Below are 24,837 nucleotides of genomic sequence, written 5' to 3'. Positions count from 1 at the left end.
ACTTTAACCTGTGTTCTCTTTGCTGGTTATAGAGTTAGATAGTAAACAGAAACACTGTGTGGAGAGGTGACTTAGTCTACGTAAGCTACTACTAACACTTCAAGATATTTTAAAAAATGACAACACTGTCAGGAAAACCTGATGTATGAAAAGAACGGAGAAAGGGACTGTATAACCTTTAGAGAATGGGGGAGGGGCTGAGCAAATGCTCAGTAGCTGAAGTGCTTGGCCTGCTGGGTGAGAGGATGGTTGCCTGGGAGAGAGCATCCCAGGGCAGGCTAGGCACACTAGCTGCAATGGTAAGCCCTGGGCGTGCCTGAGAGACCCTGCCTGAGTAAGGTGCAAAAGGACTCAGGAAGATTGCCAACATCAGCTTCCGGCTTCTCCCAAACACACAAACACACATCTAACAAAAGGGTTTCATATCCAGTCCCACGAAAGGCTCTCTGAGGAGACTATGCACATGACACAGTTCCGTTTTCTCTGAAAAAGTAATAATTAGAGGTGAGATTCCTTCTGTTATGTGGCACACAGGAGATCCTGAAGCTTCTTCACAGACCTTTGCTATTTTAACATGGAGGGTACACGGTGCAACAGGAGAACCTCGCTGTGTGGCTTCTGGGAAGGACGATGACTAGCCCTGGGCCTAGCTGGTGAGTGGCTGTCTGGCGGACGCCGTGTGCTCCCTCACCAGTGACTCCACACTCCATCACTTCCTGCCCCGTCAGGTCAATGTCTATGGTATATTTATAACTGTCCTGCCATGTACTTGTGAGCAGATAATTCATTTTACTGTCCTAGGCAGACAGGAACCCCCACTTAGTTTAGATAATCTTGCCGAGGTTTCCGACTTCTGAGTCAATAAAATGCAGATAAGGATTTGGACCCCGAATCAAGGGAATAGGTTGGGATATCTGAGCACCCGATGGGGTGAGTTTATCTGGGAAGTGAATCTTTGAGATAGTGTGGCCTGGGGTAAGCAAGCATGTCAGTCTCTCCAACCACATGAACACGGAAATGGAAGAGAAAAGAGCAACTCTGAAGAATGATTAAAGTTACTATAAAGTTCACACTCGGCAGTCACAACAGATTGTGTGCGTCCTAATCGTCATTGTTAGATGAAGGAAGGAGGGCACTATGGGGAAGGGGCACAGTGGCCTCTGGAGGCTGAGCAGCCAGGGAGGAATTCTCTAGAGCCTCCACACAGTCCCACCAACAACTAGATTCCAGCAGAGACACGTGTGTTCAAATTTCAACTTACTAAGATAATAAAGCTGTGCTATTTCAGTCACGAATCCTGTATTTTCTTATGTCAACAACAGGAAATTACACAAAATGGTGACCAAGGATAGAAAGGAGCCTGGGGGCAAACAAGCTTCTGTCTTTCCTCGTATCACCCACACCATCCAAGAGATGCCTAGGCTAGGGAAATACAAACATCTTACTGGTAATTTTTATGTCAGTCTCTCAGACTGAGTTCATACGCTGAGGAATATATTACGTGTCAGACCCCTCCAACAGTGTATGTGTAATAGAGCCCTATAAACATGCTGAATGAATGACTGACTGTGATCCAAGCAGGTTCTGGAGGGGACTAGAATTTCTGGATGATAAGCACTGTTTATCACATCTTGTCAAGAGCTGATGACTTTCATAGCTATTAAACTTCAGTTTATGACAGTTGTAATTCTAGAAAACAGAAGGCCAGAATATATTTTGTGGTACTAACATAGTTTAAACACTATGCAAAAATAATATGCAAAATCTTAATTGCTGTATGAACAATTTCAGCCTCAGAGGAGGCACTATGACATATATGACAGAAAAAGGGTCCATTCTGGCTACTGGTCACTGCTACATTAAGAAACTTGAGTGCAAATTTTATCAAACGCATGTACCAAAAAGGGGTTCTGTTCATTTCATCTGAAAATGTTATCACATTAGCACTGAGCTTGTAATAAGTTGATTGATCTAAACATTTACAAGCTATCAATATGAACAATCCCTATGACAAAAATTTCAAATATCAGGATCTACCCTTAGTCTAAATTTATCTAGACAAAGACTGAAAGACAGAACAACAGCCAATCTAGAATTTATCTGAACAATAAAAATAATTGGGTTGTTTTATGCTGAAGTATTTGACTAATCTGCACATTACCTACTCGTATGGGCCTACCAGCTGGGCTGAAGCACTGCTATTTCAGCTGCTGGAGTATCACAGTGTTGAGAATGTCCGCCTCTTGTAGTGTCTGGCTTTCATCTGTGAGCTCTTTACTTGGAAATGAAGTCACAAGAATAAAGTCAGTAGCTGCAAACTCAGGACGTGACTGTACTATAAAGTCTCGTACATCCAGAATCCTGAAAGAATAAGTAAAAATGGCTTATTGTAGAAAATGGGAAGTTTTAGTGAGAACTATTCTCACAATAAAAATTATATAATCCCAACTTTTGTTTAAAGGTGCTATAACTTTCTTTAATATACATTATTCTGATGGGAAAGTTCATTGGATTTTAAAAGAAAAATAGTTCTGGTGTATACATTTATAATAAAACAAAACAATCCTATAGTGAATTATGTATAAAATAAAGTGTTAACAATATTGCTATATTAAAAGTACAAGTCTTACTGTTTTCAGAGTAAGAAATGTTAGCAGCCTAAGTGTCTAAGTCATCTGTGGACACCGGGCAGTCGAACACTATGAAAGGATTTTACATTCTCCCATCCATTCATAGAAAGGCTCTGTGTGGCACAAGCCTGTGAATCCATCTCTTGGAAGAGTAAGTCAAGATCACTGAGCATGAGGCTAGCCTAGGCTACACAGTCACACAGTGAAATGCCATCATTAAAAATAGTAACAAAAAGAATAGTGAAAATTACTCACATATTCCCAGTAACTTAGCTAAGACCATAAATGCACATTAGGGTCTTATAATCACTGAAAAACAAAAGTACTCTTATGTTCAGGGAAATATTTATATTCAAACGAGTATCAAAGAGACAATGAAACAGTGTACTAGAGATTCCATACCAACAAAATAAACTACTTATGCCATGAATGTACATTATGAAGTTGTATACAGAAAGGTCTGAGTAGAATTTCATAAACCTTTTGAGATAACGTCTTGTCATGTAGTGCAGACTTATTTCAAACCTGTAACCGTTTTAAGTTTCCAAATAACGGGACAGGTGAGTGCAATTGTGCCTCGCTGACAATGACCAATATTTTAACTGAGAAAGTCCTGATAGGACCTCATTATCTTCAATCTGATTTAAGATATCAAAATGGATGCAGTTTTGTCCCAGCTCAGAACTACTGGTCTTAACTATGAGTTCTCCACACCTGGACAAATTGGATAATTTACAAAGATTATGGCCATTTATTTCATTTATTGTAGATAGTGGTTAACCTTTTAAATATTCTTCTGTCAGAAACTTACTTTAAACATGTAGTACCTCCATCTATTCAGTGTGCTCTGTACAGTGTCCTGTGGATGGAGCAGTATGAGAACACAAAAACCCCCAGACGGAAGAGCAGCTTACCGGTGTGTGCTGTTGAATCTCTGTATGAGGCGACTCCCATCTGCCAACCTGATCTGAATCTTTGTGGTGGGCATTGAGTCATCAATAAAAACAGCTGCATTAAGTATTGATTTATCCTCTTCTTCTGGGGAGGAGGGAGTACTGACGATTTCAGGTGTAAGGCTAAGAGAGACAGTTTACGAATCTGAGCACAAACTGAGCATGTAGGCCACAGAACAAGCAAGATACAGCTTCCTTCTAGCCTCCTCTACTTCTTTTGGCTTTTTCAATTATATAAAAATTAGTCTGGAGTCCATGATTCCTACTTATTAATCCCAGATCTCTTCGACGACTAACTGCATTTCTTCATCTTCACCTCTGAGTTCTCCTCATGTTTGCCATACATTATTCCACAAGGCTTTATTATCTCAGAAAGTCCTTCTGGATAATGCCCAGAACACAGAGCTCAAAAGCTACTTTTGCTTATAAAATTAAAACTGAACTGCTGCTTTAAACACTGCTAATACTATTTTAAAACACTTGATTTAAATAAATACTGCTTTGCAAAAGAAAAATAACTCTAAGCTATGAGGGAGAAATTTTATTCATGATGACAATTCATATCAAAGCATACTAGACGTAATAAATACCTTACCACTTGGTCTTAATTACCAGTGACATTATTGGTTTAATAGCTTCTAATGATCAGACATAAACTCAAAGTTATTGTGAACAGAGAGTTCTTTCAAGATTAAAACAAATTTAATCAAACCTGAAAAAAATAACTAACAATTCCTTGGTATTTAAATAGGAGTTTTTACATCTTTGTTTATTCTCTCAAACACTAAGATTTCAGGGTCCCCCAGGTATATTACTTTATACAGCTCATGCTATGAGCACTACAAATGACTCTTACTCCTATTCAAAGCTTCTCCCAAATTGTTATGTTAGTAAAGTTAGCTGATCTTTACTGCCAACACCTGCTCCTCGATTTTCAAGATTCCTGATTTAGAGCCAATCTGAGAAATCGTGAGGAAGATAAGCAAAAGGAGAAAACAGCAAATTACTAAATACTTAAGGAAATTCTTCAAGTCCCAAACTGAAGACTTAAAGCAGTTACATTGTTATGCTACTGGGGGGAGGGGGGGGATCAGAAAAGAGACACAAGATGACACAGGATGCCATTATCACCAATAACCACTCATACATCATCAATACTGCTGCACGGTCAGCTCCCTCACTTGTCCTGTGTGACCCTGACAAGGCAGCCATTCCCACTGGCCCAAGTCTGTCTGTTGTACAGATTAACTTCATCAGCCATCAGGGCACTCAAGGTAGGTTTCTACTCTACCTAAAGGTGGGAACCACTGAAAAATGACAAAGCTGATGTAACTCTTTTCTGACATAAAGCTACAGCAAATGCTGTTTCCATCATCTAAAATTTTCACTTGGAGAAAAATTTTGAGTCGGCAAGTTTTTTTTGGAACAAAAAATGTAGTACAAATCCCTGGAAAAAGAAAGCACCTAGATGTGTCCCCTTGTAAGAAGCAGGTGTATGAAAACCAATTATTTACAAACTGAAATGATGGACTTTCAGAATAGGTAGGGCAGCACGTCAGTGGGTCTACCAGAACTCTCTTCAATGCCAAGTTTATAATGGTAAGCAGGCATTGTGGTTCCATATTCGGTGTTCACTTTTATGGCCACTTTTCTTTGCTGTTGAAATCTTTTGAGGCAGTGAATCTGTATCTTGGGATATCTTTGAACTGATCCCCTGCTTTAGCCTCCTTAGTGCTAAGATTCTCCTTATTTAACTGCCACACTACAGGCGGTTATTTTATAAGATTTGTTTTTATGTGTACAAGTGTTTTGCCTACATTTATGTGTATGCACTTTGAGGATGCTTTGTGCCTGTGGAAGCCAGGGAAGGCATTACTTCTTTTGAATCTTGATTTATAGATGGCTGTCATCTGTCACACATGGTGCTCAGACCCAAGCCAGGTCCTCTCTAAGAGCAGCACATACTCTACCACTGAGCGATTTCTGCAGCTCTACATTTCATACTCAGCTTTTGTTTTAAGGTTAATTAAAAACAATTTGTTTTTAAAGAGGAAAATTAAGGCATACAAAATTCTGCTAGGAAGGTGGGAAGAAAGGTTTTGGGCTAAGAGACCTTCGGGCAGTTCAAAGCTTACAGAAAGATGGACTAGGAATCTGAAAGTAACATGAAAACAATTATTAGCAGACTGAGAAATAAAGCAAAGAAATGTGCTCAAGTGTGTGATGCAGGAATACTGGGGCTGGGAGAAGGAAGCGGGGAGCATCTGGGATCAGCTGTGTGGGGTCCAGGGAGCAGCACTGCCTGCTCTGCAGGGTTCACACAGCTGCAGGAGGCAAAAAGTCTGGTAACTGCAGCCTTCAAGGGCTGTGCAAGCAGCAGGACTAAGGGAAACAGAAGGCAGCCGGGGTGGGGAGGTGGTTTGTTAGATAAGAGCATCCCTGAGGACTAAGGACTAGGGCACATGGACAGAGAATGCCTTTAGACACACAGAGGTAGCTACTCAGATTTCATCATTGTCCACCACAGTTACAAACCCATGGAGAACGTCACCTCTTGCCTTCCTGCCAAAAAAAAAAAAAAAAAAAAGAAGACTCCAGTTCGACTCAAGTTATCCTACCATTTGTCTCTCATGACTTCCTTGTTTCTATTATATAATTGGATAACATTTTACTCTGTGATTGCTCCAAAACTACTTGTTTATCATCACAAAACATGGCTAGCTTCCATATGTATTGTCTTTGAATAGACTACCACCTATGACAAAAATGGGTTCTTCTCTTCTTTATATTTGTGTTAAGTAGTTGACTGGATCGCTTGGAAAATGATAACTGTTAAGCTCTTGTCTGTCTGTCTGTCTCTCTCTCTCTCTCTCCCTCTCTCCAATAGTTTTGGTGCCAGGGATCAAACCTTATACAGTTCTTAATTTAAATGTTCATCGTAAAATGTTATGTATAATTCTCCAGTTTAAAAATTTAACAATTGATGAAATATGAATTAATGAGTGTTGAGCAACATTACATTAATATTCTGGTATTAATTTTCTTATGAGAAAACTAAACAAGTTTCTTTTCCATTCTGAAGTAAGGTTAGGCTCTGGTAGCCCAGGCAATCGAGACTGGGTACACAGCTAGAGGCTCGTGATGACCTTGAGACTCTGTTCTTCCTGCCTCGATCACTGTGCTAGGATTTCAGGTGTGGACCACCATGGTAGGTTTGGAGTACTGGAGACAGAAGCTAAGGGCTCCTTAATAAGTGTCAGAGAACGGTCAACTGAAGCACACTGTGGCACTTCCTGCTGTTGCACCTCAGTGTTTATTCATGGCAGATACAGCCACTTAAAAGTCTGAGGGGAAATATATCCACCAAGTTCTCAGATCAGCAATACTTTACAGTTTCCCTTCTGAAGCCATGTGACTGGAAGCAGAAATGAAACTGTGTATACACACACAGACACACACACACACACACACACACACACACACACACACAGTGAACAGGAAAAAAGTGAAATTAGAGAACAAAGGGGACTAGTGGAGAGGGGGGGGGGCAGTGTGCTCGAAGCATTATGCATTCTATACAGGAAAATGGCCTTATGCAACTGTACATAACAAACAAAACTGAGCTAGAGAACATGGCACAGTACTGAAGAGCACTCCCCTCCCCAGAGTGCTTGGTTGGAACCTCGTTCTAAAAATTCTCTAGCTCAATCATACCTTTGGCAAAATGGAGAAATAAGTAGCCACACGTTAATAAATGTAAAAGTTGACTTAATTATATGTACATGTGCCTATGTGGCTCTGTGTGCACGTGCAGATGCCCATGGATGCCTGGAACTGGAGTTACAGGTAGGTGTGAGCTGCATGGCATGGGAACCAAAGTCAGGCCCTCTGTAAGAGGAGTGTGCGCTCACAGGGTTCACTGCACCAAGTGTCACTGACCTCTGGGTCCCTGCTGCTACTAATACTATGCACGTTGTCCACCTACCTCCAGCTGGAAGGTCTTCAGAACACAGACTTCAGATTTTACGTTACAAGTCATTTTGATTTCTTATTCCCAAAGAAATGACATTTTGAGCAAAGAAGTGTTTTCACATGGGAGGAATCTTACCTTCCAAGTTTTTGCCCTTCTCCACTGAAAGCCTTGAACCGTAGTCTGGGTTTGATGTACTCTTGGTCTTGATGATCTTCCATGTCCAGGTTCACTTGGCTGCCATGGACCAGTCGCTGAAGCTCCGGGGGAATCTCTCTTAAAAGCAGGGAAGGAAGGTTTTAGTTAAGATTGTTAAAAACCAGACTATTCCACTGAGACAAGTGTAATTAAATTACGAGCTACATGCTAATATAAATTTTCAAGGTGATTTTGTGGTTCACACAGATTATGTCACACTTTTCTAACTTAGAGCATTTACTTGTATGAGTGTTTTCTGTTTGTCTATGCACCACATGCATACCTGGTGCCCTTGAGGGGTAGAGCTGGAGTTATGTGTGGTTGTTATGTGGATGGCTTATAAAGCACCATGTGAATGCTAGGAAGGAAATGGATTTCAAGGTGGCATCTGCATACACCCGTTCATGGTTCTTCATCCCTACTGGTGTCTCTCCCCGACCGTGCTCCTCCATGCCTGTCTCTTCTTTACTGCCATAGAAGGCCTCCCTTCCTTCATTGCACATGTACCGATTATGCTCTCTCCTCCTACTTTAATCTCTTCTTCCCTTTTCACGATCCCCTTCTAGTTTCTATATACTCATATATAAATCTACTATATATAAATCTACTCATACCTTAAATCTAGATGCACATGAGAGAAAATACATGGTATGTGAGCCTGGGTGCTATTACCTAACAGTTCATAGAACTGCCTTATGCAGATTCACCACATTTTTAATGCATCCATCTGTGAACGAACATCTAGGCTGATCCAATCTCTGGGCTACTATGAACAGTGTACCACTAAACATGTATGTACAAGTATTTCTATGGTATCTTGCCTTAGAGTTCTTTAGGAAATATTCAGAAATATGTGTCATATATTCTGTAGTTGTATTTTCAGTCTCTGGAGAAGTCTTGTAGATCTCCTTGGTAGCTACATAGATTTACATCCCCACCAACAGTGAGCAAGTAACGGGTCTTCATTTTTTTACATCTTTGTACTGTATGATGATGAAAAGATTCTGCACTGCAGAGATCTCGTCTTATACAAGGACTTGTCATGGGGTACACAGAATCACCATACCTGGCTGTAAATATGTGTTTCTAACTCCATCCTGTAGGGAGCTAGAACCTGATTTTTTGATGATCAGGTAACAGGTAAAGACTGCTATGCTTCATTGTCAAGGGCAGAGGCTGTGGATACATGGCCATGGAAGACTGGTCTTCTCAGCTGAGGACGGTGTCACAGCTACACCGAACCTGCATGTGGCAGAGGGTCACACAGGACCGACTCTCCTCTTTATAATGTCGGATCCTATATTCTGTTGTACAAATAAGCAGAAAGCACTTTTGGAGCTTTCATTTTATTGTTTAACCTAATTTGCAATTCCAGGAATATATGTACCACTTAAACTAAGTTCTGGAATGAGTACCACCAATAGTAATTAAGCTGACAACACATCACACTTCATTATGGTAATTCTCTGCTTGTTACATTTACACAGAAAGTGCTAGATTGATGAGTCAGGCATGTGTGTGTGTGTGTGTGTGTGTCTGTGTGTGTGTGTGTTGGAATATGAATTTATATTAAAAATAGTGTAAATACCACCGACAGACATTTTTTACTTATGAAAAGTTACTTTTCTATATTTAATATATGTAAGGTGGAATACATAAATTTTTGGAGAAGTGATGTGTTTAAGCAGATTATACTACCTAATAACTGCTCTTGAAAACCAGTAGAGACAATATACCAGAGAGAACCTCAAACTGATATTCTTCCCAAAAAGAAGACTTTGCTCACTGTTTGTACTTGATGATATTGTGCAAGCCCAATGAAAGTCCTACATGCCTGAAAATTAACTCTAGCAAATAATTAACATTTTCTTCCATCACCTTGAAGCTAGAGCATGAATTTGAACAGCAACATTGGTTTTCATATATTACTCAAATATTTCCACCGCCTCGTCAGTCTTAGTTTTCAACTGTATAACACTGTTTCAGCGGCCACCAGTGACTTCAGTTCTCCACTGATAGCATTCCATGCCTTTGTTTGGTATCCTTATAGTATCTGTGCGAATGTAAGTTAAAACTTCAATTTACACACTAACTCTTGTTCTACAGAGTCCTGATTTCTGAGTTCCTTTGTTTCCAAGGATTTTACCCACAGCCCATTTAGCCACTGTCCTTGGGCAAGTTTCTTTAAAGAGTCTCTACCTTCAATTTAATTATGTAATGCTGTAGTCTGGGCTGTGCTGGAAGAGTTCGAAGAATAAGAATAAAGGGAGGGGTGCCCTCAGCAAGGCTCCACCCAGCTCACCTGGCCACTGGGAAAAGGCCTGAGTACTGATCTGTTCCTAAAGAGCAATATGCAAACGTAATTCCAGGAGGGGTCAGGGTTCTATCCCAAGCAGGCAGAATTTGAGAGCTCTAGCCTTAGGGTTTACAGTAAAAAGGATACAGGAGTAAAGCGGTTAAGGTAAGCTACCAAAGACTTTAGACTTTGAAACAGTGCTGAGATTGTTAAAAACTGAGGACTTTTTAGTTGTACCAAATGCATTTTGCATTATTATAAAGCTACAAGCCAATGAGAGCCAAGGAGTAGAATTTGGTAGTTTTGAGTAAGAACAGCTTCCATTGGCTCACCGTCCACAGTTGGTGGAACTACTTGGGAAGAATTAGAATGCCTGGCTTTGCAGATGTGTCACTGGGGGTGGGCTTTGAGGTTTTATACTCCACACCACTTCTGGTTGGCTCTGTCTGCCTCTGCCTCAGGCCTGTTTCTCAGCTGTAAGTTCTCAGCTACTGCTTAAGTGCTATGCCTACCTGCCTACAGCCATAATGATCACAGCCCCACCCTCTGAAGCTGTATGCCCCATTAAATGCTTTTTTTATAAGTTACCTTAATCATGGTGTGTTGTCATGGCACCCTGTCATCAGGAAGCAGGGCTGAAGCTTAATAGCTGGCAAGGTAGACATTCAATTTCTTGATTTATTATATTAAGATATTTCTTGGAGGGGGCTGGAGCGGTGGCTCAGTGGTTAAGAGTACTAACAGCTTCTTCCAGAGGTCCTGAGTTCAATTCCCAGCAACCACATGGTGGCTCACAACCATCTGTAATGGGATCTGATGCCCTCTTCTGGTGTGTCTGAAGACAGTGTACTCACATACATAAATAAATATTTAAAAAAGAAAAGATATTTCTTAAAGCAAAGCCCATATTCTTATCATAGTTAAAAGAGGTTCAATCATCTGAAGTCCTTTCTCCACAGAGATCCATCTCCCTCAAACTGCTTACATAATATGTCTCAGTGACTAATTCTTGAAAGCTGGTAGTATATATGGAACAGTTAAAACACACACACAGAAAACCAAGTGCCAGGAGATAAGCACGGCAGGCTGCGCTCATCCTCTAGCACGTAGGTAAGAAGGCTGGACATGGTGGGATGAGTTGGTGTCTCGGCACTGGGGTCATAGATCCTGGAGCTCAGCGACCAGCCACCTGGCCTATTTGGCGAATTCTCAGCAAGTGAGAAAACCACTGAGATTGATCTGTGGTCCCCACGTGCACTTGTGCACATACACAGCACAGGAACACGCATGCACACACTCAGTTCCATTCAACATGATAAACAGAACACAACTAATTCTTCTTACTTACCCTCTTTTTACAGATTCCAAAAACTGAGCATTTGTTGGGTCATTGTAAGGTCTCAATTCTCCATCATCTAAACTGAAACCATTGCTCCACAGCTTCAGTAAAATCTGCACCTTTGGAGGTTAAAAACAAAAACAAACAAAAAGGAAGAATTCATCTCTAAATAACTTTAAATTTCAATGTGGTGTCTCCCAAATTGCTATCTGATTAATTTATCTTAAAATATAGAGGTATTTGTTTTATTCAAAGCTAAACATGTGTGTTCATGTGTTTACTTAGGTTTATTTTTAGCTTAAAACGCTGATAACAGCTACAAGTGTCAAAGTCCCACAGGTGGAGCCTGGCTTCTGTGCCCAGAGGTCACTGAGGAAACACACAGTGAGAAGACTCTGCTTGGCACCCAACTCAGACCTCTCTCAGCCACGCCCAGGCTTTCCTTTGTTCCACAGCTTAAACATCAGGCCAAGGTGCAAAGCACACTTTCTACAAATCTAAAAAAAAAATTATTATTTTAACATTCTAAAGTCAACAGAAATAATGGTTTCCTATGTTTTTTTAATTGAGTTCATTTTGTATTATGAAGGTATATGATTTTAAAGAAAAGTTACAGGAATTACATGTTTCTCTCACAAATAGTTACACATCTCTAATGTGAGACAGGGCAGACAGAAGCACTGGAGCTGGAAGCACACAGGTTCTTTAACCCATGCTTCACAGGAGTAAGACGGATTGTATTTATAGTGTCAAGTGTTAATTCAGAAAAGAAAGTGGCAATTAGGGGCAAATGCTTAAAGACTTCAGTGACTGTACCTACATCTTGCAGCTGATTTTCTCCATAGATATACTCTGATCGCTTGTAGAAGGAATTGCCCAGTCTGTACCCTCCACCTGTAAATGACTAAACACATGAAAAACGGGTATGAATGGACTCAAAACGTTATTCTCATACTTGGTACATTAGACAAACAATAATTAGTCAGTATCATATTAACTAGGAAAATATAAGAGAATAAAGAGCCTGAGTTATAAAGAAGTGTGAGGAGTTAAATGTCTTCTCATAAAAACATTAGTAACTCAAAATAGGAAATAACAAAGTTTGATTGCCAGATACCACGTGGAAGGAGAGAACTGACTCTTGCAGGTTGTCCTGTTTACCACATGTGCATTGTGCACATAAGCATACATGAGCATTCACAAACAAATAATTGTTACAACAAAGAATTCTGTATGTATTTAATAGGCTCTTTAAAATTTTTAACGATTTTAATTAAAACAGAAATTATGTCACATCCCCCTCCATCCCCTCCCACATATCCCCATTCTCAAGTTGATAACCCTTTTTTATTACGTTACATGCATACATTGTTACAAAATATATATGTATGCAAATACTATACATGTATATGATTTCAAAGCTGATCACTGTATTAGACAAACAGTAAAGGGCTCAACTCCGAGAGGGGTTATTTTCCTTTTCCCAGCAGTCATTAGTGCCTGTGGTTCCTGGGGCATGACCCCGTGATTTCCCCCTTTCACATACATGTGTCCATTGAAACTGACCCTGTTCCAGTCTTGTTTAAGCAGCCATTTCTAGGAGTCGCTTCACAGCAGACTCCCTGGTATTCTAGCAATTACAATCTTTTGGCCCCTTCCTTCTTGATGTTCCCTGAGCCACAGGTGCTAGAGCTGTGGTACAGATGGATTTGTGGGGGTTGGGCTTACCAAGAGATATTGATCTCAGCATTTGTGCCCATTTGTTTTCTGTGATGGCCTCCATTTTAAGCCATTTTTTTGGTTATGGCCACAATTTAATCTTAACTACAGCAAACTGGCTATGATCACACTCTAGGATAATATGAGGAGAAATGGCTATTCTTTTAGTTACCAACTGCATCAAAAATGCACTTTTAATTATAACCTCACTTTGTTTTACAACTAAATCAAATCCATACTTGTCTAACGGAATTGGACAACTTAAGAGACGTTAAAATGGCCTCAAGGCTTGACAGAAGGAAGTTGTCCAGCTGCTGCCAAATAGACTAAACCTCACGTCTCACGGAGAACAGCCAATCAACAGTGGGTGCCAAAAAGATCAGGAAGGCTGCGTGCAGACACTTCCCAGAAATGGTGTAAGTGTAAAAACAGCACTGACCTTAGTTTTGTCATCGCTTGAAGATCTTGTGGCTTCATTTAGAGGGACAGCCCCATGTTCCTTTGCCTCTTTGAAAAGTTCGTTCACAATTTTCCCAGTTGGAGGTTGAACTATGTGTAATCCACCATATTCCCGATCACCTGAATCAAGCCTTTAAACATCAGAGCTCATAAATAAAAACTCAAAATAGACAGACTATTTTAAAATAAGAAGCTACATAGTCTTACACAATACCTTTCATTTATAAAGAAGTACACCTGAGCTCTTCAGATGTAACTCATGCAAAAAATCAGATGGGATAGTTTGGATCCCTTCTGAGTTGTGGAGATTCTGACAATATTAGCAACATGGTAAGGGGTCCTTGCCATCCCTTCACCCTGGTGACTGCCTATGAAATTCCATTGTCACAGCCCACACTCTCCTGCTGTGGTGGAGCACTCAGCTGCAGCGGGCTCTTCACCAGGCACATATTACACAGGAAGCTTTATTCTTTGGAGATTCTTGGATTAAAAAAAAAAAACAAAACAAAAAAACAAAAGAAAAAAAAAAAAAACCCTTGCGTTAAGAGATTCTTGAACTAAAAAGTTGCATTACAAGTCCCACTGTAAATAATTTCATTTATTCTTGGTGTAGTAACTAAGATCTGCTCTGACTCTAACATAAGTGCTACGAAACATAAATTTTCATCCACCTAAGATTAATGTTCTTTCAAGATTGATGCTTATGCCCAGGATACTGAGAGAATTTAATCAATGAACAGTTCTCAATTCACACTAACTCACAAAGCAATAGTGGAAACTACAACAGCCCTGAAGAAGGAGCAAAGGTACTCTTCTAAACTGGCAAGTGAGACAGAGAGAAAATGGCAGTTCTCAGCTCCTGTGACACGTGCCACAGGAGAGAGAAAATCCACCTGGACACGTGTGTACACAGCAGCATCTCACTGCTTGTGGGAGAGGGCTGCCATTTTGTCAGTGTCACTGAATACTCTGGAGTCCACAAGGCTTTCCTCCTATGCTTACTCTGCATACCTGGGAAGGAGGGTTGCAGCAAGCAGGGACAACAGCAGAGTTGGGAGGTGGAACTGGACAGCACATGGCCTCAGGCAATTGTGACAAAGGGAAAAGCAGAGCCAGGCTTCCTGCTATATGCTTGCCCCCTTTACAGCTTCTTCCCCCCTCCTGTCTCAAGCTGGCACAGTAACTGATCTTCCCCTTTGTCTTGGTGAGAAGGACCTGAGAAAACTGACCACAGGAAATCATTCACCAGTTTGTCACAGTCTCCCTCCTCCGCAATCATGCAAAACACTGTATTTTCTTCAAGCGGCTTCTTAATTTGAATTTTTATATTCAGATCCACAATCCACCTGGACTTGATGGATGCATATCACGTAAGGGAGGGGCCAACAGTAATTTCTTCTTTCTGTTCCATAGTTGCAACAAAATTCTCTCTCCTTGTTACTCTGCAGTGGCATCTTTGTCACCAACCAAACAGCCATCTCTGCAGGTCTAAGACCCTGAGTTAGGGCTAGTCAGTCCTCTCAAGTCTCCGAATGCCTTCAGATCCAGGACTTTTAGTCCAGAACTTGATGGGTTCTTCAAGAATTCTCCAGCCGTTCTTGTGGAGATAGGCACCAAGAGTATTTACACGGGGTGCAGTAACATTTCCCAGTTTCTTTTCCTCATTTCACATCTGAACTTGTCCTTCTCTTACTTTCCCAGGAACAAAGCTGCTCCTCTGTGCAGTGAGTTCCAGCCATGACTTGGTTTTACTACAGTTCCTTTCTTTTCTTTTCCACAATAAGATGGCTATGCCTTTGCCCTCTCCTCTTATTTGATCAACAAAAGACTTACCCTCTCAGGTTACAACTTCTGCTAACATAACCTGAAGGTGTGGTTTCCGCCCAACCCCCTTTCTTCCATTCTCTCACCGTGCAGACCAAGCACACTTGAAACTTGATCTTCCAGCCTTGGTCTCAAAAGCCCTGGCACTGTAAGCATCCAGCATGCTTAGCTATTTCTTACTTTGACTGGTTGCTTGGGGCAGGCATGAGACATGGACTCATATACATGAGTACTCGAGGCTGGTTTTGAACTTAGTACATAGCTGACCCTGATGCTCAGTTCCTGATCTTCCTGCATTTATCTTCTACTTGTTAGAGGTAGAGACATGTGCCACCACGCCTGGTCTTCCCCTTTTAACTTATTGACATTTAAAAGTTTGTAAAGATCTTACAAAACAAAGCACCTATTCAATAACTCTGTGTGACTGAAGCCCATTAACAACTGCAGGGTTAACTTGCTCCATGCTGAGTCCCTGAGGCCAGCAAGCACAGTTCTACCACAGGTCCCAACCAGTCCTTCCTACTCCTGCCGTGCACCACTTGCTATGGTTTCTACAACCAACTTTTAAAAAGTCCCATCCTCTCTCCTCCCCCAGTGTCATCACCAAATCTAGGCTTTTATTGTCATCTAAGGACCGCACAATTTCACTCGTATCTTTTTAAAATGATATACTTTTCCTACTTCCTAAAAGGGTTAATAGTTAATATGTTCATTTAATTCTTCTAACTATCCTCATTTTTCCAGATGAGAAAACTGAGGTTATGGGAGGTCAATGAAAAAGATACACCATCACATGAACTCTCACACATACACCACATAAATGTGGGAGCTGACAGGCATTTAGAACCAGGCCCTGTCACTATAGCTCTGTATCACTGAATGAACTTTAATGCACACTAATATTTCCAAATAAATGCAACATAATAATGGGGGCCAACTGAAAAATAAGCATGCAAACACCCTCACTCAGAACTCACTAAGGAGTCAAGTGTTAAATTCATGCCAGGCCCCCAGGAAGTGTAGACTTGTGAGACAGCACAGGTAATGTCCATGAGGCTCAACCAACACGGCTCATCTGCATAGTCTGCTACGATCTGCAGCTTCTCTTTCTGTCCTCGACTATCTCTCAACTCGCTTTCTCCTGTTTGTCCCTGGTTTTGGGGACTTAGATTGTGGTCACTGTTTAAGGCCCATTTGGCATACTGCAGCCCATCTCAGTTCACTCTCAAAACAAGGCTACATAACTAATGGCCTGCAGAGGACACGTGTAAAGTTTGCTTGTGGTCTATGGCCGATCATGAGTGAACTTGCTAAAAAAGTTGTCAGACTGTCCTGAAATTCTACAGATTACCTACCTCTTCTTGCAGGCTAAACACAGACCACAGATTGTCTAATATTTTAGATAATGAAAATATGCTGGGCCTTTTATTAAGCTTTTATTAGCATATAAAGCACTGACCAAAGCAAACGGGTGGGGTTTATTACACAAGACAGGTATCGACTAGGAAGGGGATAATGCCAGGAACCTGGAAGAAACTGAAGCAGAGACACAGGCAAATGCTTACTGGCTTGTCTCCAAAGTTTGCTCAACATGCTTTCTTATACATGCTAGACCCACCTGCCCAGGGATGGCACTTCCCACAGTGGGCTGGACCATCACACACAGTATCAATCAAGGAAATGCCCCACAGCCATGCCCAGAGGCCAATCAGATGGAGGTTATCTCTCAAATCAGAGTCTTCTTCCCATGAGACTCTAGCTCTCATCAAATTGACAAAAAGCAACCAGTACAGTTGGATTGAAAAGCCAGTGTGCCATGCTTGGTGGTGCTAGCAGACTCTGGAAATCTTGACACTTGGGATGCTGAAGCAGGAGGATGGACGACTGTTGCAGGTAGCTTATGTGACAGTGAGTTCCAGGCCTGCCTAGGTAACACAATGATAGCCCAGAAGCCAAATGAGAAGCAACATATAGTTGTGTTGGTCTCTAATGCTGACCTAGGAGGACACGTTAGATAAAGGTGGCAATACAAGTACAAGAGAAAACACAGCAGGGCAGATGTCCTTGCTGAGCGCAGAGCAGGGAAGCAGGGTCTGCCCTAGTGAGTGGAAAACGGGACCACGCTGACAACCAAGGACTGCCAGTGATCTTCACACATCTACCTTAAGGAATTCAACAGCCGCCTGTCTTTTAAAGAAACTCATCCTTTGGGGTAGTAAATAATTCAAGAGATCAAACTTGGGGCAAAAGGCTTTTAATAACTACATCACTGGTTGGAGAGGCCCGGCTCTGCGGTAGAACTATATGGCTAATATGTGTGGGATGCTGATCTATCACATTCCCAAACAAAAACAAACCAAAGAGCATTAGGAAACTAAAACTACCAACAAGAGAAACTCACAGGCTGCATAAGTATATTCCTCTGAAGAAAGGGTTCTAGAGATGGAATCCAGGGCCTTGCATATGCTATGCAAAACTCTACCACACATGCATATGCTAGCCACATCCCCCACAGCCCTTAGCTTTTTGGGGCAGTTCAAACTGGCTTGAACTTGCTTGGCAGCTTAGAGAGACCTTGAACTCAGGATCACAGAATTAACTCGTGAAGAGCAAGAAAATATTTACACATCAATCTTATAAGAATTCAAATATTAGATTTAGTGCACTAAGAGCAATATTAAGTCATTCTGCGGTTGCTCAGAACATGGAGCAAGAGGTTAAATCTTAATACCAAATGAATAAAACATAGGTATAGTAACACATTAAGTACTAAAAATCTCTAGAGAATATATTCATTAGGAGTCAGTTAACATACTATACAAATCTACATATACTCATTTATCTAACAAGTAAGAATTAAATCAAAGGACAGTATATTCAAACCATGCCAAGATACCAACCTGCTGATTACAAAGACAAACTGTACCTGACAATGGAGTGATGTGGTGGTCAGCACCTTAATCAAGTGAGCATATCACCAATAGTGGAAAACCTTGAAATTATATGGCTCCTGATGTGATATAATAAAAAGCAGACAGTGTCACTTATCTAGTACTCTTGACAAAAATGTTTAACAAGAATCTAATTACGAGGAAACAGTGATCTAGAATGTGGGACATTCTGAGACATCTGGTGCGTACTTTTAAAAAGTGAATGTAATACATTTTAGATTATGTAGGTGAGCTAAAAACAGACAGAAAAAGAGAGGATGCCCTGCATTAAAACTCAACACAGGAAAGATCAGATGCAATGAATAGTCTCTAACTGGGTCCCAAAATGCCCAAAGGTAGCTGGAAGAAATGGCTGAGAACGGGTATTTACATTAACAGGCTGATGTCAAATGACATCATGGCACCACAGTTAATTGTTAACCGATACTTTCACATTTGGGTTATACACTTCATCCTTAGGGGACGCACAGTGAACTTTCTGGAAGCAAGCGTCATAGTGGCGGCAATGCGTTTTCAGACAGTTGGCTGAAACAGAAAGTGAGTGTGAGAGAGTGCAAGCTACACTCTGACACCTTAACAATGGGAACGGAAGGAAATGGCTAGTGTCATCTTCACATTCTCTATGGGCTTTAAAGATTATAATAGAAAGTGTGTGGGAGAAATTATAGATTTTTCCGTCCCTACAAAAAGAATGTGAAGTGGCAAAAACCTAATGTTCAATGAACTTTTCTACTCCTGATAAAATATTTTCTAGAAAAATCAATAAAGATACTCGCAATATACTCACAATATATGCGATTCTTACCTTCTAAATCTCTAGTCCGTTCTTTTTATAGTTCAGAGATTTTAATGACAACAAATACATCACCTGTTAGACTGGGCACCACACAACAGGATCACACACAGAAACCTCAGGAACCTGAGACTCTTTCATGGGGGACCAAAGGGTTGCCATGGTCCCATGAAGGGCGGTGAGAAGCCTCTGCCCATCACCTGACAAGACTGCACATGAATGCTGCTTCCGAAGGAGAGGCCCGAACGTGCCGCCACAGTTCAATGGGGCCATGGCAAAGCTATGAAAGAGCCACTGGGCCTGAGAAAACATTCACGGTATAATTTATTTTTTAAAAATATTATTTATTTAATGTATGAGTACACTGTAGCTGTCTTCAGACACGCCAGAAGAGGGCATTAGATCCCATTACAGATCCATGTGGCTGCTGGGAATTGAACTCAGGACCTCTGGAAGAGTGCAGTCAGAGCTCTTAACCATTGAAACATCTCTCCAGCCTCAAAATATAATTTCATAGGGTGCCTATGGTAATATCATATACTAAGGTAACTCTAAAGTTTCTTTTAGCTGATTATAAGAAATTTAGGCACAGTACTTCCCTTCCGTATCTATTTTCAAAACTTGAATATAAAAAGTCCCAAGATCGCTTAAAATAGTTTGGGCTTAGTGAGCTAAGCAGGGTAGATGTTTGGAAACACTCACCGATGTGGCGGTGTTCGCGTGCTCTTAAAGGCTGTGGCTGTGGATCTGTCAGGCTTGGAAGACTTGCATTTCATTTCATCTTCGTAGAGTTCTGCCAAGGCCAACTACACAAAACAGGCTTGTTATACAGCTGACACTGGGAACAAACTCTACACAGAATTGCCTTGAGGTTGAGCAATAGCAGTTGCCTATGAACAAGTGAAGGTCGCTATCTCAAAAGATGTCTTTCCAAGAGTAAGTCACCAGGTCTCACACAATTCAACTAATCAAACTGCCTATGTCAGAAAAAAAATCGTTGTAATAGTTCTTTTCATTAACTACTCAACAGTTGCGCAGCATACGGATTTCCGCTGTGGACCTGTGTAACTCTCGGCCAGGTTTAAAGATGGTCTGAAGACAGCTCAAGCGATAGCCACTTTCTCTAACCCAACCTCACAATATAACTGCACTTAGCTGTTTTCAAAACCTAAGTACATAAAGTGAATTAAAAAAAGATTGCGGAAAAGTCTGGAAGACACAACTTCCATCAAGTTTAGGGGAAGGAGATTCTAAAAGATAAGACAATGAATTAAATATAGGTCTAAACCACTTATAAAGTAATGATGTAAAATTAAATATTGTAGATGTATAGCTGGATACCTTCTAAAACAAAAATATATTTGTTTTGAAATAGAATTTAAATAGTAATCAAATTATCAATTAGTATAGAGTTTTTTCTTCTTATTTTGCTATCTTTGACAATAATTTAAAAATTTTCAGTCAAGCACAGTGGTACATGTCTTCAGTCAGTCCTGGAACTTGGAAGGGAGAAGCAGGAGGCTCTCTGTGAATCTGAGACGAGCCTGGTCTACAAAGTGAGTGCCTGGACAGTCAGGCCTCTCTAGAGACACCCAGTCTCGAAAAATCAAACTTCCTTGATGCTGCTAGTCGATATTCAATTGGCATGATTGCAATCTTTGGGCTCCCACTCCAAGGTTAGGAACGGAACCGAGGCAGGCCTCATCCATGTTAGACAAGTGCTGGAACACCCAGCTAAGTCACCTGGCCTTTGAAGATAAACAGCTTTAAAGTACACCCCCAAGACTGGTAGAAGACAATTTCCCTCTCCCCTAACTGTTTTTATTCCTGTTCTCTCTCTCACAGGTGCAGCAGCTTGTGACTTTCTAAAGCAGTTCCCTGGCAATGCAAATCAACTGCTCTGACCTCTGAAGAACTGAAGTCCAACATTCTACGGTTTACATTTTCTCCCTTCCTTTTCCTCCCTCCAGCCCCTCCCCTCTCCATGTTCACACACCTCGTTGTCCTCTCTCAACTGGATCCAAATCTTGAGTTAGGCACACACTGTGTAACACTTGGTGGATTACTGAAAATCCCTGAGCACAGATACTTCTTTAAACGCCTATCTAAATTCTTCTGATAGTCAGCTGGATGATTAATGTATGCAGAGGACAAGCTATGCCCATCCTGTCAACACAGGGTCTTATTTTATACTGTGACACTGCATGTGGCAGTGACCTGGGTTTTCACTTTCTATGTGTCTTCCTGTCACATAGTAGCTTTGCTACGCTTAACCTCCAAAACCCCAAACAAAACCAAAGGCAGGCTAGGGAAAGGACCACGGCCACACCGCAAGCATCCCTCTTTCTCTCCAGAAGGCTCTTAGAACCATCGTCTTTGATGGATTCCCTCCTGAGCCAATTGTATTACTTCAGATCTATGAGTGACTTATAAATTCAATGCATCTCATATAACATTATCTGTATTCTAAACACCTGTTTTAGGTGGCCTATGTAAATATGGCTTTGAATTTTCTTAAATATCTCTTTATAAGTCTATAGCATGTGCTATTCTCCTAATGACATTTACTCTAGGTGCCAACTGTGAGGAGTAATTACTAGTGACAACTGGACTAGGGACTTTCTTGGAGAGACACCGTTGTTGGGTGTGCTTTTGGCATTATTTCTAAAGAGAAAAGCCCCACCCTGAGCAGTATGGGCTAGGGTCTTGGGCTGAATAAAAAGGCAAAAGCAGCTACATTTCAGCTTTCTCCACTCTCTGCGTTCTTGATCCACAGAGATCTGAGGAACCCAGCCGTATGCCCCTCCCTCATGAAGTCTAGCCTGCCCCACCAGGTTCTTAAGCTTAGCCACTGCTTTGACTGTTGCCAAATAAACTATTTTTCTTCAGTAAAATAAAGCAGCTTTGACGTTGTGGAAAGTAGAAAGGGAACACTAAGAATGTGGTCTGAGTGTGATTTCCTCAGCGGTGAATGAGTTCTTCAGAAGGCATTATGACACGGGCTCACTCATGAATATTATTAAATCTTTAAAATTTAGATGAGACATAGCAGACTGAGCACGCTTGAGGTTATATTATTTGAAATTAAATAAATAAAAATTAATAGAAGTACCAGATACAAAATATAATGACAAAAGCAACCCTTCCTAAGTAAGAGACGTTCTTGCTTCAATTCTTCTCGAGTTAGGGACTGATAGTCTTTCCAGCCTGGAAGGAAAGCTGGAACTAAGTCACTGCGAAGGGCAGAGGCACAGCTAGACACCTGGGAACTTTGGGAAAGACGTAATGCTCACGCTGCACTCTGTATCTAGTGGACTAGATGCTGGTATGAGGTCTGCTTTAACAAGCCTGTCCAAGGACATTATTTCACTGAGAACCAGAGGTCTGGGGGAGTGACAGTCAATGGGACCAGGTACAATGGCAGGTATTAGATAGCCTCAGAGAAGTTTGCTCCTCCCCAAATCCTAATCTGGATGGAAGCACAGAACTGAGAACAGCAATCCCGTATCTGGAGGAACACTGGGAAACACGATATCAAAGGAGTAAGCAGCAGCCTTAGAAACAGACCAGAGGTCACGACACACACTTGAGGGGATGAAGCGCCCTCTTCTGGCGGTTCCTAAAACAGTCCCGATTTAGAAACAGACTATTCTGCGCAGCAGCTGAGACGCTTTGTTCAGCTGGCAATTCACTACCGGGTGTTTACCTCCCACCTGATGCTGATCTCTGCATTCTCCAAACTCATCTTCTGAACTGCCTTTGTTTGGCATTCAGTGCTTAGTTCTCCAAAAAGTTATGAAGGCGTCTAAAAAGGTTACCCGTGGTAAAACAGAGACTGTTTACGTCGATTAAACCTAGATGACTCGTAAAACAAAAGAGAATTCCTGAACGGGGCAGCCCCCAAGATCAGAGCGGTTGGGAAAACTCAAACTGGCGAGATGTGACTTGCTGGAAACTAGCAAGCCAGACGTAGAAAATACTTTAAAAACAGTTTGGTCAACCAGTCAGAAGGGTACTGCCTCCCTAATGTGCTGGCTAGTTTTATATCAGCTTAACAAAGCTAAAGATATTAAGGGGAGGGGGCATTCAACTGGAAAAAGAATGCCTTCATAAGGCGTAGGCAAGCCTTTGGAGCATTTTCTTAGTGATAGACAGTGGAGGGCCAAGCCCATTATGGGTTGTGAGTCCTGGGATCTAATAAGCAGGCAGAAGAACCATGGGGAGCAAACCAGTAACTAGCATCACTCCATGGCTTCTGCATCAGCTCCTGCCTCCCGGTTCCTGCTGACTTCCTGTGTGATGATGAACCAAGATGTGGAAGCATGCATGGGTCTTTCTTCCCCAAGTTGCTTTAGTCACACTGTTTTATCACAGTGATAGTAACTCTAAGACAAGTAGCTAACTGGCTTCAGGGTCACCTGCAACCAACCAGCGCTCGATTAATACCATTATCATTTGCATTGTAAGGTTACTTTACAAGCCTGTTTCACATCTGTGACCTTGCACCACATTTAATAGCAAACAATATCCACGACTACTCCTAGATTTGATGTCTTATTTATGTCCAAATCCCCCAAACTTTCAGCACAAAGTTATAATGGCAAGTCGTCAGTACACCTGGTTAAAGAGGGATGGCCAGCTATTAAAAACGCTGTCAAGGCTTGTGAATTTAGGCTCATTTATTCTGAGCTATAACCCCTAATATATGTCTAATTGCTGGATTTTATCAATGACTTCACGAGGAGATAGAAAAGGGGCTAAAATGAGCAAGTAGTACTAGCATCTGATAAAACAGCATTCGGTGGACAAGTGTTTAGCTATAACATAGCTGAGTTTTTTATTTCAGTGTTTTCTGGACTCCCTCTTACAAGTGGGCTGTGACCAAAGCCTGAACTGTTTTAAGCTCTCTCCCGCAAAAACCGCAAGCTTTTTGATAAGAAAGGAAGAAAGCGCTTTTAATGTTTAAGTCATCAAATGTTGGGGGAAAAAGCATCTAAGAGAACAAACCAGCACGCGTTATTTTAAAGTTACTTTTTTTTTTAACTGACAGCTCATTTATCACTGGCCACAGTTAACTCTCCAGATGCAGGCAGCAACAACTGGGAGCCACCCAGATGGCTCCGCAAAATGACATCTTTGCTTTGTGCATCCTGCGTGAAGGGAAACCCTGCACCGCGGCCTGAGGCTAGAGCACTGGTTTCCACACGCACCACCCCGCAATGCGCCTCCGGGAGCGACCCTGTAGTGCTCCGGAGACAGGGTCAGGACAGCGCTCAGGCGAGGTACAAAGTGGCCCCGGCCCGCGCCCTCCCGCCCGCCGCTGCGCTCTGTGCCTCCGTACCTGTAAGTCCCGCGCACTCGGGGGCCGCGACCTCGAGGACCCCCGCTCCTGCTCCTCCGGCTCCGCGCGGCCACCCTCCGCCATCTTCCACCGGCTCGCGGCGCCCGCCCCGGACCCGCGACTTCCGGGGCCGGTTGCTTAGCGACCGTTGGAGGGGGCGGAGCCACTCGGTGATCCCCACCCTCTTCGGGAGGGGGCGGAGCCGTGCCGCGTCCGCACGATTCCTCCGAGCTCCTTTCCCCAGTAGGTTGTACTAAGCGAGCAGCGTTATCTTCCAAGTTCAATTAACTCAACAGTGCAGTATCTTTAAAAGATGAACCTTGCAACTTCACCTCTCATTTCCCCTTATCTCTCATTTTCCCTT

At 41.8% G+C, this 24,837-nt stretch overlaps 1 protein-coding gene across 2 annotated transcripts; it reads right to left on the bottom strand.

Moving 5' to 3' along the window:
- Positions 1–2,198: 2,198 nt before the first annotated feature.
- Positions 2,199–24,557, bottom strand: UBXN2B (UBX domain protein 2B; the record flags this gene model as incomplete). 2 transcript variants are annotated; one of them, XM_080938642.1, is made up of 8 exons in its annotated part: positions 2,199–2,361; positions 3,545–3,706; positions 7,692–7,829; positions 11,396–11,505; positions 12,207–12,290; positions 13,545–13,695; positions 19,835–19,938; positions 24,474–24,557. In XM_080938642.1, 8 exons carry the CDS (start codon positions 24,555–24,557, stop codon positions 2,199–2,201), a joined length of 996 nt encoding a protein of 331 aa, XP_080794768.1. The 2 variants fall into 2 exon arrangements, with proteins under 2 accessions (XP_080794768.1, XP_080794769.1); XM_080938643.1 differs by lacking the exon at positions 7,692–7,829.
- Positions 24,558–24,837: the final 280 nt, after the last annotated feature.

This window comes from Micromys minutus (assembly GCF_963924665.1).
Source record: "Micromys minutus genome assembly, chromosome: 26".
Taxonomy (NCBI): Eukaryota; Metazoa; Chordata; class Mammalia; order Rodentia; family Muridae; genus Micromys; species Micromys minutus.
The sequence above is the reverse complement of the archived record's forward strand: the minus strand, read 5'-3'. Positions and strand labels throughout refer to the sequence as shown.